This window comes from Brassica oleracea, chromosome C4 (assembly GCF_000695525.1).
Source record: "Brassica oleracea var. oleracea cultivar TO1000 chromosome C4, BOL, whole genome shotgun sequence".
Taxonomy (NCBI): Eukaryota; Viridiplantae; Streptophyta; class Magnoliopsida; order Brassicales; family Brassicaceae; genus Brassica; species Brassica oleracea.
The window spans coordinates 13,316,721-13,331,921 of NC_027751.1; the positions used below are offsets into that span (position 1 = coordinate 13,316,721).

General features: G+C 35.0%; 3 protein-coding genes across 6 annotated transcripts; all 3 read right to left on the reverse strand.

Annotated features, from left to right (window-relative positions):
• Positions 1–1,809: 1,809 nt before the first annotated feature.
• LOC106337732 (ran-binding protein 1 homolog b) lies at positions 1,810–7,579 on the reverse strand. The gene is made up of 2 exons (XM_013776861.1): positions 7,502–7,579; positions 1,810–2,224 (listed from the first exon to the last, which is right to left on the reverse strand). The coding sequence occupies exons 1-2, from the start codon at positions 7,574–7,576 to the stop codon at positions 2,015–2,017; spliced, it is 285 nt and encodes a 94-aa protein (XP_013632315.1). The 5' UTR covers positions 7,577–7,579; the 3' UTR covers positions 1,810–2,014.
• On the reverse strand, positions 3,382–5,100 carry LOC106337731 (protein transport protein SEC13 homolog B-like). 4 transcript variants are annotated; one of them, XM_013776860.1, is made up of 2 exons: positions 4,822–5,100; positions 3,382–4,481 (listed from the first exon to the last, which is right to left on the reverse strand). In XM_013776860.1, exon 2 carries the CDS (start codon positions 4,465–4,467, stop codon positions 3,559–3,561), a length of 909 nt encoding a protein of 302 aa, XP_013632314.1. In that variant the 5' UTR covers positions 4,468–4,481; positions 4,822–5,100; the 3' UTR covers positions 3,382–3,558. The 4 variants fall into 4 exon arrangements, with proteins under 4 accessions (XP_013632314.1, XP_013632312.1, XP_013632311.1 ...); XM_013776858.1 differs by having other exon boundaries at positions 3,382–4,487; XM_013776857.1 differs by having other exon boundaries at positions 3,382–4,490.
• Positions 7,580–9,129: 1,550 nt separating the features above from the next.
• Positions 9,130–10,645, reverse strand: LOC106338184 (mitogen-activated protein kinase kinase kinase A-like). Its single transcript, XM_013777219.1, has one exon. The coding sequence runs from the start codon at positions 10,594–10,596 to the stop codon at positions 9,130–9,132; it is 1,467 nt and encodes a 488-aa protein (XP_013632673.1). The 5' UTR covers positions 10,597–10,645.
• Between the last annotated feature and the right edge of the window lie 4,556 nt (positions 10,646–15,201).

The window sequence follows — 15,201 nt, forward strand, 5'->3', positions numbered from 1 at the left end:
AAATTAAATTATTTAAATTATTTTTTAATAATATTTTTATATTTCTGTAAAATAATGAAACGAAGTAAATTCGTAGCTAATGTTGCGACTTCTTTACGTGGAAGTTTAACGAGTTCTTTACGAGGAATAATTTACAAGGAAATGATGTGGAAACGTATACGTGTTCTTTACGAGGAAAACTCTCAAGGTATTTACGTGAAACTTACGAGGATATATTTTCGAGTTTTTTACCTGTGTTTTACGAGTAACTCGTTTCGAGGTATTTACGAGGAAACTTAGCGGCGTCCTTACGTGGAAGCTTTACGTGTTCTTTACGACGAAAAGCTTTGCTTCGTTTTTACGACGAAATCATTTTCTCGCTATGTTACGACGAATAAGTGAAGATATATGCGTTACGACAAACGTTTAACGACGAAACGGGTTTCCTCGGTAATTCATCGTAAACTTGCTTTTACGACGAATTCACGAGGAAAACCGTCCTCGTAAATTTTTTGTTTTCTTGTAGTGTGATGTAGGAAAATATGTTGTAATTGTAAGTTATAGGCTATAGATATTTTAAAATAAAATGTGTGAAAGATGTGATGTATATATAAAATAATTAGTTTTATCAATTAAAATATTTATACTAATATTTTTATAAATTATCAATGTTATACTATCTATGTTATTTAAAATATTTTAAAATTTTTAAAAATACCCAAAATTAAATTAAAATATTTATAGATGTTTTTATTTGATTATCTAATTTTTTACAGATTCTATAGCCTAAAAAGATGTATATTTTTTTCCTAAACTACATAAGAAAAAGTTTGCTTTATTTTTTTGGCTGTAACTTTAAAAATAAAAACTAAAGTATGAATGGTAAAAATTAATATAAATTTGATGTAGGCTTTAAATTTTAAAAATAAAACTATATCAAATAAATGTTAGTGATTTAAAAATAAATAAAATTAAAAAATAAGATAAATTCCAAGCAATCACCCCCAAATATTATTCTTAGATTACTAAAAATACATATCTAAGAAGATATCATTTTAAAAAAGATCACGTGTACCTGATATTTTTCTCAAAGCATCCTACAAAAATTCCTAGATATTTTGTTGTATTTGAAAATTTGAAATGGAGTGATAATTTTAAGAGTATCTCCAATCCACGACGGAAATTAACACAAACACAATGAACAGAACATTAAGATGTATGTATGTGCGTACGAAAAGGAGAGAGAGAGATAAGTCCAGGTGGCTTAAAAGGTCTACATGCTGACGAATGAGCACCATGCATTAACGGGGTTCCTAATTTATAGATTCAAGTCCGATTAAAGCCAGTGCCACAATCTTCCAAGAATACCAATATGTAGGTCCGGTCAACTACTGTGACACTTGACCGAACCTGAATTGTAATTTGTCCCATTGTAATACAAATAACAATTTTACAATTTAGAGGGCTGTGCAAAGAGTCTTATCCAAATCTATAAGCCGGCCTTGTGGCTACCTACCAGTATTACCGTTTTACTAACAAGTAACTTGGAAATACAATAGGGGTCTATCGGACCCGTTTTATCTCGCCATATTTAATCAGATGATACCATTTTGAGGAACCTCATTAGTCATTACAAGTGAACTATATTTATCGAAATGCAAGGCTCTAATGTGATGTAACACGACTTGTAGTTTAAAAAAAAAAGCACAATCCAATGCATATATTTTGTAGAATAAAAATTGAGCATGTTCTGACTGCACACTGTTTCCAGAAAAAAAAACGAAGGGATATATTCGTTTTAGATGACGAATCCCAAAACAACCCCGAAAATCTCCTCTCATATGCAAATGTCACATGTGATAGATACTCTTGTTACGCTAACATATAGACTCAACACGGCTCAGCAAGTAAATATGATGACACTTATAAAACATGAATCAAATTTTTTAAAGAAAGGCAAGTCATGGATGGATTTTAAACACACCAGGCTGTATAGTACCTGGCGTTGTCTTGTGTATTTCTATGCATATGTATCTTAAGCTGAGGGCACAGACTCCTTAGTTTTCTTTTCTTCAACAGCTTTTTCTGCCTCTGCTGATGCTACCTTCTCCACTGGTTTCTCCTTCTTCTCTTCCACTGTTAACTTCTCAAGCAGACCAGCGGCCTGAGAGGCGTCTTTGCTCTCTTCTTTCTCTTCTTCAAATTTGGCAACTTCCTTGAACTTTTTCCATAGATGCTTTGCAGTCTGATGATGTAAATAAACACTTGATTATTTAAGCAGCTCTAAAATGACTTTATCAGGGGATCAAACAGCGGGGAAAACGTTTCACAAACACAAACAATAAAACAAGATTCAGAGAAACAAGATTCCAATACTACACAGCTCAATACAAGTCTACATTGAGATACTAGTTATTATACTAGAGCACTGAACGAACTGCTTTTGTCTTTGCAGATGAATATAGGTAACTTTTTGAATCTACAGAGAAGCCCAAATACATCTACTTTGAATGCCGCCACTAAGGTAAATATCAAGCAACAACCATAATACTACTACAAAGGTTTCTGATTCACGTGATAAATTTTGTAAGAGCATTTCCAAATATATTATTCTTCCAAAGTGGAGTTGAGTTTCACTCCAAGCTTACTCCATTTTTGAGTGAGATAGAATAATAAGTTAAAAATAAATTCATTACTCCAAAGTCTTAATACCATTATGGATTAGAAAATAAAATGGGCCAAGAAGATTTTATTTCAGACTCTATTTTGAAGTAAAAACTAAAATAAAGTTACAGATGTTCAAAGAGAGATTTAATCGAGCAATTAACATGTTTATGAACATCTCTAATCACAGTCTATTTTCTATTTTGATATGAACTTTGGAGTAAAATCTTCTCAAACTTTACTTATTTATTTTCATTCTATAATAAAGTAAAATACGGTCTCCAAAACTAGAATAATGAACTAATTTTCTTTCTAAAATGGAGTAAGAGTGTGAACAATACTTAATTCTATATTTTTATTATATGTTTTGAGAAGATCCAAAGTATGCAGTTAAATGGCAATATCACTAGGTACTTCAGTGATCTAAGCCATACAGTCAAGACCATGAAACATCTCTTGAGCTCGAGTATGTTATCCGATATAAGTATGCACGCAACAAAAATTGATTGCGTCTCCAAAACTACTTTTTGAAAGTAACCCTTCGAACCTAACACAAAACCTTAGAAATAATCTTATACTCTACAATCAAGTCAACTACTAACTTGTAACATTTTCTTACCCTATAATCTTAGAAATAGCCTTTAACATCATATTTTTTACGTATTAACTTGTAACATTTTGTATACTAACTTTGTATTATGATATTACCTAATACAATCAATAAACTGTTTAACCAGGAAAAAAAAAGGAAGAATTTATTTCTTGAAAATCGCTAAGGAAAAAGATTAAAAAATGAACAAATGTCTCGACCAAAATTAAGTAAACCACATCCACACTCCCTCGCAAAGGCTCAGGATAGAAAGAGTCTTTTATTCCGTTCCTTTGTAAGAAATAGCGAATCATATAAAAGAAAAACTACGGCTCCAGGGCGGTGACTTGTTGCCATTCTCCATCAACAGCCTCTTTCCACACCGTCACATTATTGTTCCCATCAGACACAGCCAACAAGTTACCAGTCAAGGACCACGAGACCCGCCACACCGGAGCCTTAAAGTCATTCAGAACCTTACCTTCCCACTGCTCACCTTCTTTCCCCACCGTCCATATAACCACTTTCCCATCTTGCGAGCCACTAGCTATGGTGGACTTAGGGAGACCCAAGTTGGGCGCCCAAGCCACACCACGCACCCAGTCAGTGTGCTTCTGAAGAGCCGGGAAGCAATCCATCTTCCAAGACCCGTTAGAGAGCTTCCACACTTTCACCGTATTATCACACCCACCAGAAGCCAGCTTGTAAACGGGGTCGAGCAACCCGGAGCTGACAAGAGCCCCAGGCGCAGTGGACGGGGCCCACGAGACCGAAGTGACACCGACAGGATGCGCTTGGTCAATCTTCGTCGTGTCCCAGCCACCGTCGCCGCGGCCTGTGAACACCGAGATGTTTCCGTCAGATGAACCGCAGGCCAAGGATAGCCCGAGCTCGTAAGGAGCCCAAGCGATGGAGTTGACCGAAGTTTTGTGGTCCGTGAAGACGTGGGCCTGTGTCCACTGGTTTTGGCTGCCTTCTTTCCAGAGAATGACTTGACCGTCATAGGAGCATGAGGCTAGCATTGACCCGAACTTCGGGTGGGCCCACGCGACCTCCCAGACGGGACCGCGGTGGCCTGTTAGTGTAGCTAGGTGCTGGGATGCGCCGTTGTTGCTGACGCCGGTGATCTTGATGGTGCAGTCAGACGAGGCGGTGGCTACTCGCTTCCCGTAGTAATCCATTTGCACGTCGTGGACGGTGTCCTCGTGACCTGTTTCAATCTTCTGACCCGGCATGGTTTTTTCTTTCCCTGCTTCTTCTTAAAAATCAAAACTGTTAAATAAGAACACCCAACATGGCATGGCAGTAAGCTCTTAGATCGAAACTCGAGCCGCCGATGATCACTAATTTTTGCTAATCGAATCGATTGCAACACACAAATCGAATGCAATTCGAAGATTGGCAGAAATGGATGCGAATGTTGAGAGCTGATTCTAGAATTTCGATTCAATTAGACGTAGCACGAGATCAGAGTCACGATATCAAATAAAAATCGATCACAATATCGACCGAGAGAGAGAGAGAGAGACAGACAGAGTCAGAGAGAACAAGGCAATGCGCAGAAACAACTCAGGGAAGAGAGATCGTACCTGAACGCACTGTTGATCGACGGAGAAGAAAACGCTTTGTGTGAAGCAATCTGGATTAGAGTTTGATTAAAATCTGACGAAAAAATAAGCTAACCGTAATCCAGACTTTAAACCGAGTGGGTCAAATATTAAACCGGATACTCGTTTGATTCAAGCCTCTTTGCTAATGAAACTCCAGAATAAGTGCTTGATCACAAGAAAAGACAATATCATACTTCTCTTTTTGGATTCAGAATATTTGATACTTGATTCAGACTGATCTTGAACTTGTATGAGTATACCTTTTTTCATCATCTGATTTTCATTAGTAACACTGGATAGATAGAATACACGATCAAAATATCAAAGGACCGTGAAATACATAGAATCTCTAGAAACCAAACCCAAAAGAGAAAATCAAAAGCTTAACCAAAAGGGATACATACAAATGCAAATCTCCAAAATATCACATTTCTAAGTTTACGTCACAAAAATAACCTTAAAAAACTAAAATGACCAAAATAACATTTTATCTTTTAAAAAATTTAAATTTTTTATATTTTTCAAAATTTGAAATCTTATCTCAAAACCCTTCTCCCAACTCTAAACAATAAACTCTAAACTCTAAACTCTAAACTCTAAATCCTAAAACCTAAATACTAAACTCCACCCCTAAACCCTAAACCCTAAACCCTAAATCTTAAACCCCACCCCTTAACTCTAAACCCTAAACCCTAAATCCCACCCCTAAACTCTAAACCATAAACTCTAAATCATAAACCCTAAACTCTAAACCATAAATCATAAACCCCACCCCTTAGCTCTAAACCCTAATGTCTAAATTAATTTACCATTAGGGTATAAATATATATTTATCTCTTTTGGTAAAATATTAAGTGCTATTTTGGTCATTTTTATTTTTAGAGGCTATATTTGTGACGAAAAAAATTTTAAGCGCTATCCTAGTCGTTTTCTCTACAAACAAAGACTAAAACTGAAACAAACATTAAATAAAACAGTAACTAAATCCAAGAACAATCCATCAAATAAGATAATATAACTTAGACTTACTTACCTTTGACTAGTCGTAATTCTTGCATTGAACTAAACAAAGAACATGCAACGCATAAGACTTCTTAATGAAAAGAAGAATGAACTTCGCGATGACAACATTGAAACCAATTTGATGAACCCAAGATTTTTAGAACCTAGAAAAAACAACACCCCAGAAGAAAATCCTCTACTTAACTGCACCTTTGTCTTGAAGCCACTAAATCTCAACCTCTTTATATTGTTTCAAGAAAGAAAAACCATTGAGGAACAGCATGAGCAGAAAACAAATCGAAAAGATCATCTATTCAAAGGCAATGCCAATGACTCTGTAGTAGCTGGGAGATGGGGAAGTAGCTTGAAACAAGCGTCTTCTCAAATATGATAACTTTCGTTCTGGTCACACCACACACCACCAAGTCATTGCTTCGACGTTGCTGAGATAAAGACTAACTAAGACAAACTCTAAAATCAACTACTCTCAATCAACAAGCAAATAACAAAAAAAAAACAGAACAGATGAAACACAAATATTGCCAAAGCAAACAAACAAAACTATACAAGATCAAATACCAAACAGAAGTTGTCACGTCGACAAAGCTAAATCCACAAATCTGAGAATAAATCATAGCAAAAGTTTCAAATATGCTAAGAGATAGAGAAAAGATGTAGAAGTAAGAAAAAAAATTACAAGTACAAAAATGAAAGAATTGGCCCTGCTGTTGTTTAAGCCAACAAAGTTGATCGGCAACTAATCATAAATCTAGTTTTTTAAAGATTTTTTTTTTGAGAAATATAGAAACACAATCTATTAATCTAGTAAAAACTTATATACACATTTTATCTAGGACAATTCTCTCAAATGACTATTTTTTAGTTTTTGTCACACAATAGCTTCTTTTTATTTTGAAATTTTTAATATTTGAAACTTTAACTCCAAAATTTCATCTCTTAACTCTAAACCCTAAGTTTAGATTAGTTAATCCTATAGTAAAAATATATTTTTACCCTTTAATAAAATTTATTTTGGTCATTTTCTTCATTGTAGGTTATTTTGTGAAAATAAACTAAAAATTGTTATCCTACGAAATTTCTCTTTTATCTAAAAGTTTTGTTCTTAGGAAAACTTTTATTTCTTTTAGTGTTAAACTAGCTTTTTTATTTACTTATTGGGTCTTACACTCTTACTATTATGTTTTCTCTTAAATCTCATATTGGATTTTACTATTATTTGCCTTGTCTTTGTTCTCACAGCTTTTAGAATTTTACAGGATTTCAAGAATGTCTAGTGTAGAGTTTTTCAGCAAAAAGTATCTGATCTGGGTTATTCATCTGTTATTGGTCATATTGCTGAAACTTGACTACATTAGCCACCTTAAGTTGGCTATGTATAAAGTATAATAATTAATTAATCTAAAACTATTGAGCATCAGGCCCGGTCCGTGGCGTAAACCATACAAATGATTGCTATAAATCGTAATAAATTAAATATCTAGTATTCGTGCGGGATAGCCAACTATCTTAATTAGTACAATTATCCAATAAAATCGTAGCAACAAGAAAAACAAAAGGAAATGTTTTGAGTATAGATAAGCTCTGAATTAGAGAATGGAATATTCTTTAACATTTAGCGTATAGTTTATGTTGATACCTTTCTCATTATTGAAAACTTGTGGAGTTGTGGTAAGCCAGCATTGCCCACCACTTCATCATAGTCATCTTCCATTCTCTCGTTATCTCCTTGTTTATTGCCTGTTTTATTTTATTTTTTTCTAAACTGATCAAAGTTTATAGCTCACATCGACTATTTGACCTAACAACTTTATTTATACCAACAACAACATTAACGTTATGCTGACAAATTTCATGGTAACCCCTCATCACAATTAGGCCTAATCATTACTAATTTTGTGGTCTTACACTACAAGAATTCATCAAAATAGTTACAGACTGGCGAAAGAATTTCCGTAGCCAAATTCATTAGCTACAGATATAGCAACAGAACGTAAAATTTAAATCTTGTAGCTAAATCTGTAGCTAACTGTAGCAATCCGTAGCTATATAGTTAGAGATTGATTTTGTTGCTGATCTGTAGCTAAATAGCTACGCTTTGGCTATGAATAAGCGGTTGCTATAACTGTTCTATATAGCGACCATTAGCTACAATTGTTTCTATTGCTATATATTTAGAGTCATAATGTAATCAAATAAATAAATGTGGGGGAATAAATAAATCACCGCTTACTCTATCTCACGAGTGATTGCCACTGAAAAAGATATTTCTGGACACCAAATTTTCGTGATGGCCGCCAAAATATTCAGCAAAATTTTCAATCTCCGCCATAATTCATTCTCCAAATCTCAGCCACAATATTTTATTTTTAAATCTTCTTCTCTGCCTAAACACTCTCTTCTTCTCCAGTAAATACCCTCCCAATCTATTATCCTCCGCTACAAATTAACAGAGCCTCTCTCAATATATCAATTTTCGTTTCCAAAATATTCTTCTTCACTTCTGCGAATTGTATTTGTTAAATGGCTGTTTATATTGTGAAATAAATTTTGGGTGACTTTCTTATCGCTGCGTTTCCTTCAGTTTAGGGTTTATGTTTCCAATCGATTTTGGGGTTTATTTCTTGTCTCTGCGTTTCATTCTTCATTTTATCTATTTTTTCTGTGAAAACCAACGACATAACAATTAGAATCTTTTTGTGTTTAGTTCGAACTTTGTTATGTCATTAGATTTCACATATCTGTTTCATATTATGTTTTCTACTAGTAATGAAAATGTTCCAAGAATTTCAGTTTTATTTTTATGCTATTATAGCTTTTAAATACAAAACATTTTGTAACCAAATTTGCCGCAACTAATCTGAATCCAAATTTTTAGATACAAAACTTTTGTAACCAAATTCGTAGCCTCGCTTGCTATAACTTTGCTTAGGAAAAGTTGTTGCTAAGCTCTATAGCTATGTAGCTACACTTAATCTATTGCTAAAACTGTTGCTAATTTGCAACAGAAAACTTAGTAGCCATATTGTAGCTAATAGCTACAGCTCGCGCTCTTGCTCATCCGTCGCGAGTGAGCTACGGCATAGCGACGGATTGGAGTTAGCGTCGACGCTGACGCCACGGTTTCAGTCCGTAGCCATCTGTCGCCTGCTGTAGTTTAGCGACAGATTTTCTTATCTAGCGATGAATAAATCGGTAGCTATTTAACTGATTTCTTGTAGTGTTAGTTCATCTCTAGTGATCTATAGAAAATATTTGGTCAAGAAGCTACCAAACCAAGATTGAGTTGTGCAAGTGAGAGTTATCACCAAAAAGAGGTACACAGTTGAGAGTTAGGACACTCATCGCACCACGTAAAAGAGTTTTCATGAGATAGATAGACCGATCCGAATCACATGCAATACCGAACAAAAAGTTAAGGCTGAGAATGAACGATAGATTTTTGCGCAACTTCGTCTTCTTATTATTTTGATTATGATAACAACTATACAGAATACGAATAAAAACATTGGTGTAAAACGTGGCATATATCTGAATATTCTCTACCACCAGTAACACCATCAACGACAATATTTCACACGTTATCACCGACGTCAACTCTGAGTCTTCGTTCACCGTCCGTGTACCGGTGTCACCGGTAGACTCCGGTGATATATTTAATTCCGATTCTGCCCTTGTTGAACTCGGATATTCCCATTGTGCCCCTGACTCTTCGGAAGCATTGCCTCTAACCTCAGTCCAACCATTAGATTCCCAAATTGCCTCTCCTCCGATCGTCGCTAGTTTACTTATCCTTGCCATAGCTGAGACCATAGATTCAACTCTCAACTCATCGCTCTGTTCCTCTTCCTCGAACTCCGAGTTGACCCAGTCCAATACGCAACGCGGAGACGACTCGGTAGTGAACAACAAGTGATGATGATCTTGACATAGAAACGGATGCTCCAAAAGCTGTTCGCAACTCCATCTCTGCCTCCTGTCTCGTCTCAAGCATTTGTCCAAGAAGTCGCGGCAGAGCTCCGAAACACCCGCCGGAATAAACGGCAACTCGTTTGAAAATCCGATTCGACTCAGCGAGTCGAAACCGTGATCTTCCCACGCTGGCTTTCCGGTGAGCATCTCGACGACCGTACAGCCAAGAGACCACACGTCGCTCTCCGGTCCTTGGTACTCTCTCCTCACCACCTCCGGAGCCATCCAGAGCGGACTTCCACGCGGCGCAATCTCCGCCGCCGGTTTCTCCAACTCCATTGCCGAGCCGAAGTCCGCAAGCTTAACGAAGCTTCCGCCGTTAACAACGAGAACGTTCTTCGACTTCACGTCGCAGTGGACGATTTCGTTAGCGTGAACGTGGCCGAGAGCAGAGACGAGGCACCAAACGTAACGCCGAAGGAGAGTTTCGTCGTTAACGATTTTACCAACGTTAGCCACGTCACCTTCCGGTAAATACTCCAAGTGGAGATTCCTAAACGACGTCGTTCCCTCGTTAGACACGTCATCGTCGAGGAACCTCACGATGTGCGGGTGAGTCTTGAGAGAGCGGAGGATCGCGATTTCGTTCTCCAGCGACTCTGATTGAGAGGGAAGACACGTGGCGAGATCTACTGACTTCACGGCGAAAACTTCACCGTCGATTTTACTCACGGCTTTGCTTACGGTTCCAAAACATCCTCTTCCAATACAAGAACCTCGAATCCAAGAAGATGATGATGAAGAAGTGCTCTGTTTCTCCATATCTGCTTTGAACTAACTTTCGTGTGTAAATTCTCAAGGACACACGACGGGTGTATTTATAGGTGTGTCCGAAGTGCCAAATGTGAACGAGAAATAAAGTTGGAATTATATTAGTTTCCGACGTGGACGTTTCTTTTCTACTTGTCTTTCTGAATTTTGAAATCGTGAAGCCATTTTAAAAAAGTTTCCCACTTGGGAAATATAAGTTTAAATGTATTTTTAGTTAGACAAATGGATAACTAGAAGAAACAGTTTGTTGACGTCATTACGACACTTGGAGAAGTTCTCGGGATGTTCTGTAAGAAACCGAGTACTTTCCATATTATCCCTTAAGGAACAAGTTGCGGTCTGATCAGGTACGTTGATTTGTTACCTGAAAAGGATAAAACTTGATAAGTCAACGGCTCTAGTTTTTAAGCAATGTCAGTTATTTTTGTCAAATTTTTTCTTTTGAATTTTCAACAAAATAAAACGGTTGTTTTAATTAACTGTTTTGAAGTCATTAAAGTGTGATGAGATCTCTCCGACGAATCGTGGAACGGCAAACTAACTAAACGTGTCGATTGATTTTCGGACGTTTGTTCTGTTGACTTTTGTTGTTGGTTGAGTGTGCGTTATAGTTTTATGTTTGTTGACTGGAGTTGATTACACGATCAGACATGGAATATTCGGTGGTAATCTACCAATCAAGTACTATTCTTGCAATCGTGATACTTTAATCCAACACGTAGCAAGCCAATCATATTCATCGAACTTTTTCTTTATTTATCAACTTACAGATACTTTATTTTTGTGTAACTTATTACTGGGCCACAACGGACCGGCCCAATTGGCCCATTGGCCCATCAGCCTTACCGCAGGAGGCGCGGATCAAACCCGAGATGCCTGGAAGATTCACGTGATACGCAGACCACCTGTCCTAGAAGCTCTCGGCTATCAACTTACAGATACAGATGTACTCTATATCTGATTTGAATTCAGATAATGAAACAATGGTGGCATAATAAACAAAGATGGTTTTAAACTTATGGTATATTGTATAACGAGTATATTTTGGATACTTCGCCGAAAAGTGAAAGAGTTTGATGGCAAAGTAGTTTGTACGATTAACTACTTCTAATTCTTGATCTTTTATTTGAAAATACCAATGTTCAAAACACCGCTAGACGGTAATTATGTAATTTATGATGGATACCAATAATAGATAGAACAATAACAATACCAAAAAAGCAACTTGTATATTAAGAATCACTTAAACAATCTTCTTAGATCTGTTTAATCCGATTTATTCAACGTCACTAGAAATAGACCAATTCTTACTCTAACCAAAGCTCTCAAATGATCGCATTTGAGAACACACTCTAGAATTTGATATCTAAACCCAAAACCCGTGGGTTAGTCGAAATGCTTGATTTCTTATATATACTACAACTAACTAGTATATATCGTGAAAGACATAAATCTTCCCAATTTTTATTGTTTGCCACCTGGCCAAACCTGGTAGAATTTAGTAGGGCTGGGAAAAAAATCTGGATCCGAAGAACCAAACCGAACCCGATCCGAAAAAGTAGTACCGAATCCGAACCAAAATTGATTAAGTATCCGAACGGGTTCAAAATTTTGGTATTTAAATAACCAAAACCGAACCTGATCCGAACCAAAATATTTTAGATATCCGAATGTATCCGAATATATTAATTATTTTTTATATCCAATGTATATTAAAAATATCCAAAATATAATTGATACTTTTAAGTTATCCAAAATACTTGAAAATATATAAAAATAATCAAAAGTAAATGTCTAAAATAAATAAAATATATTCAAAACACCAAAAATATTTTAAATATAATATTTATTTATTTTCTATCCAAATATTCAAATCGAAATATAATATTTATTTATTTTCTATCCAAATATTCAAATCGAACCCATTTATATGTTAAATTTAGGTATTTTGACATATGTTATTCAAATTTATATTTAATATATTATTTTGTTTATAGATTTTGAGCAATTAAAAATATATAATGAATTTTAAAATTTTAAAAAATAATTTAAATGAGTTATCCGAACCTGAACCGAACCTGCAAAGATCCGAAATCGAACCCAAACCGACATTTAGAAACATCTGAATGGGGATGCAATCTTTGACCCCGAAAACCTAAAACCCGAATAGGTCTGAACCGAACCCGAATGGGTACCCGAACGCCCACCCCTGGAATTTAGGGTCATTATCTTCGACTAACAGTTTCCACTTGTTTTATCCACCATGTATAACACAGTCCACTGTCCGTGTAACTCACACTAAACATTGCTCACATCTTGAGCTTACATAGTGTTGTTTAGGTCTTCTAAACCCATTTTTACAAAATTGTTTTAGAAAATTCGTTTTTTATGACTGATCTGTCATAATTTTTAGAACACTGAAAATATCAATATACATCTCATTTTCAGAACTTTAAGTTAAAACATAATATACTATATATACAATCGGAGTACTTGAATAAGATGGAATTATGCAGGCTTCTGTTTTTATATCCATTATAGTAAAAACAAATCTTTTTATAAATATCATTCAAATAACATGTAAAATGTATTCTAACAAATTCGTTTTAATATATCATTCAAAGAACATGTAACATTGTATTCTTACAAATGTGAAATCAGATGGGATATAACGATCGTACTAATAAAAACCACTAAGCTGCATGCATGTCTTCGTGTCGTTCAAAAATTGTATATCTATTATTAATGCCGTAACCATTTCAAAACTTTTTTTTTATCGTCCAACTAATTATTAGCGCTTAAACATTTTCAATCATCAATGTCGATGAGGGTCCATCGGCAGTACAGTGTGTGTACTGTATACGCAAATCATGGGATTCTAAAATTAGCGAACCGAATAAATGAAAACTGGAAGCGAGTTAGTAGCGCGTAGCGACAGAGTTTGTTGTCCAAAGAAGTTGATATGAGACATGAGATTGAGAGAGAGGTTCATCACTACTATTCACTTATCACTTGCGCATCTAAACCTAAAGAACTAAATCTTTGGTGGGGCTAACTTGTGAACCTTACGTGTCACGAAATTGTTGGTCCACGATCTCCAACAGAGAACCAAAGACTCCAGTTGTCCGGACTCACTTATGTTTTTTTTGCTAGAAGATTGCACTATTGACGTGCCTTCACCACCTCCACCACCACCTCTACTATAAATATGACTTTTTGTTCTTTTGTTAGGTGATAAAACAGATAATTTACTCAACGTGATCCTTGAGGGAATGAAGAATAAAAAATAAAAAATGCTATTTTAATTTGAACGGCTATTCACGAATAATGTTGACCAAGAAAAAATGTTCATCAGCGATATTTTTATTAGATTTAATAGTTACTAATTCATGAGTTGACAAAAAAAAGTTACGAATTGTTTAATTAATTAATTTTTGTCAACTATTTAATTGATTAATTAGGTTTTCAAATACTTTTGCTGCTTCTATTCACTTGCCATCCACTTATGACCTATGGTATTTACTTATTAAGAAAACGTCACTTTTGGGGGGAAAATCCGCCGCAACTATCATATATGTTTCATATGTATGTTGTCAAAATAAAATTTTATTTTATTTGTTTGCTTCTTGGAGATCTCTGCCCTTCCGTGAACGTGAAGTATTAAATTAACGGTACACCACTTGTTGTATATCCTTTCAAATACAGTCCAAAAATAAGATATTATCTTGAGATTTAATGGACCCATACCATATTAACAAGTTACAGATCGAGCAATCCACTTGGAAAACATATTAGACAATGCAAGTGCAACATGTCATTCGTTGCTACTAAACTTTTACGCAATTTTCTAATCGAAATCTACACAATACATGTATGGTTTATGATTAAAGTAATAAGGTCATGCATTTACTCTGAAAAGGAGAAAATTATTAAAAGAAAAAGCTAAGATAGTAAGATAGAGACAATATATTATTTATGTCATGATTTGCTTTTATAGTTGCCTTAAATAAATAAATAGTATTCTGGGTACTAAAATTAGGAGTGTTCAATCCGGATATCGGTTCGGTTTAGGTTCGGGTTTTTTCGGTTTTCGGTATTTCGGTTAGTAAAATATAACTACCATTCTAAATCCATATTCACTTCGGTTCGGTTTGGTTTATATACCGTCGATTTTCGGTTTATTCGGTTTTATACCAAAAAAACATAATTATTTAGTTTGAGATCATATTATATGAATTTTAGAGTCATATTGTCAACACAATCATTTATTAAAAATATATTACATGTTCAAATAAATGAACAAAAAAGTAAAAATGCTTCTACCATCAAATAAAATAATCAAATCTATAACTAAAATCAAAGCTTGAAATTTTGAAAATAAAAATATGAAACAAAACAGAAACATGAAAGAAAAGTTTTTCCACTCTTCCATATTTAATATTCGTTAAAGTCATGTTTTTTCAATTGAACACGAAACTCTGTTTGTTTACAGATAAGAAAAAAGTTGTGAAAATTTTTCATTAATTATTGTCCATCAAATTTATAATCTTCATATTAATTTAGTGAAGACTAAAATAAAGCAAAAAGATCAAAAGA

Coding starts and splice junctions, on each gene's coding strand:
- LOC106337731 (XM_013776860.1), bottom strand. CDS start 4,467: ATGCCGGGTCAGAAGATTGAAACAGGTCACGAGGACACCGTCCACGAC.
- LOC106337732 (XM_013776861.1), bottom strand. CDS start 7,576: ATGGAAGATGACTATGATGAAGTGGTGGGCAATGCTGGCTTACCACAA. Junction 2,225..7,501: donor AGTTTTCAATAATGAGAAAG/GTATCAACATAA, acceptor TTACATCATCAG/ACTGCAAAGCATCTATGGAA.
- LOC106338184 (XM_013777219.1), bottom strand. CDS start 10,596: ATGGAGAAACAGAGCACTTCTTCATCATCATCTTCTTGGATTCGAGGT.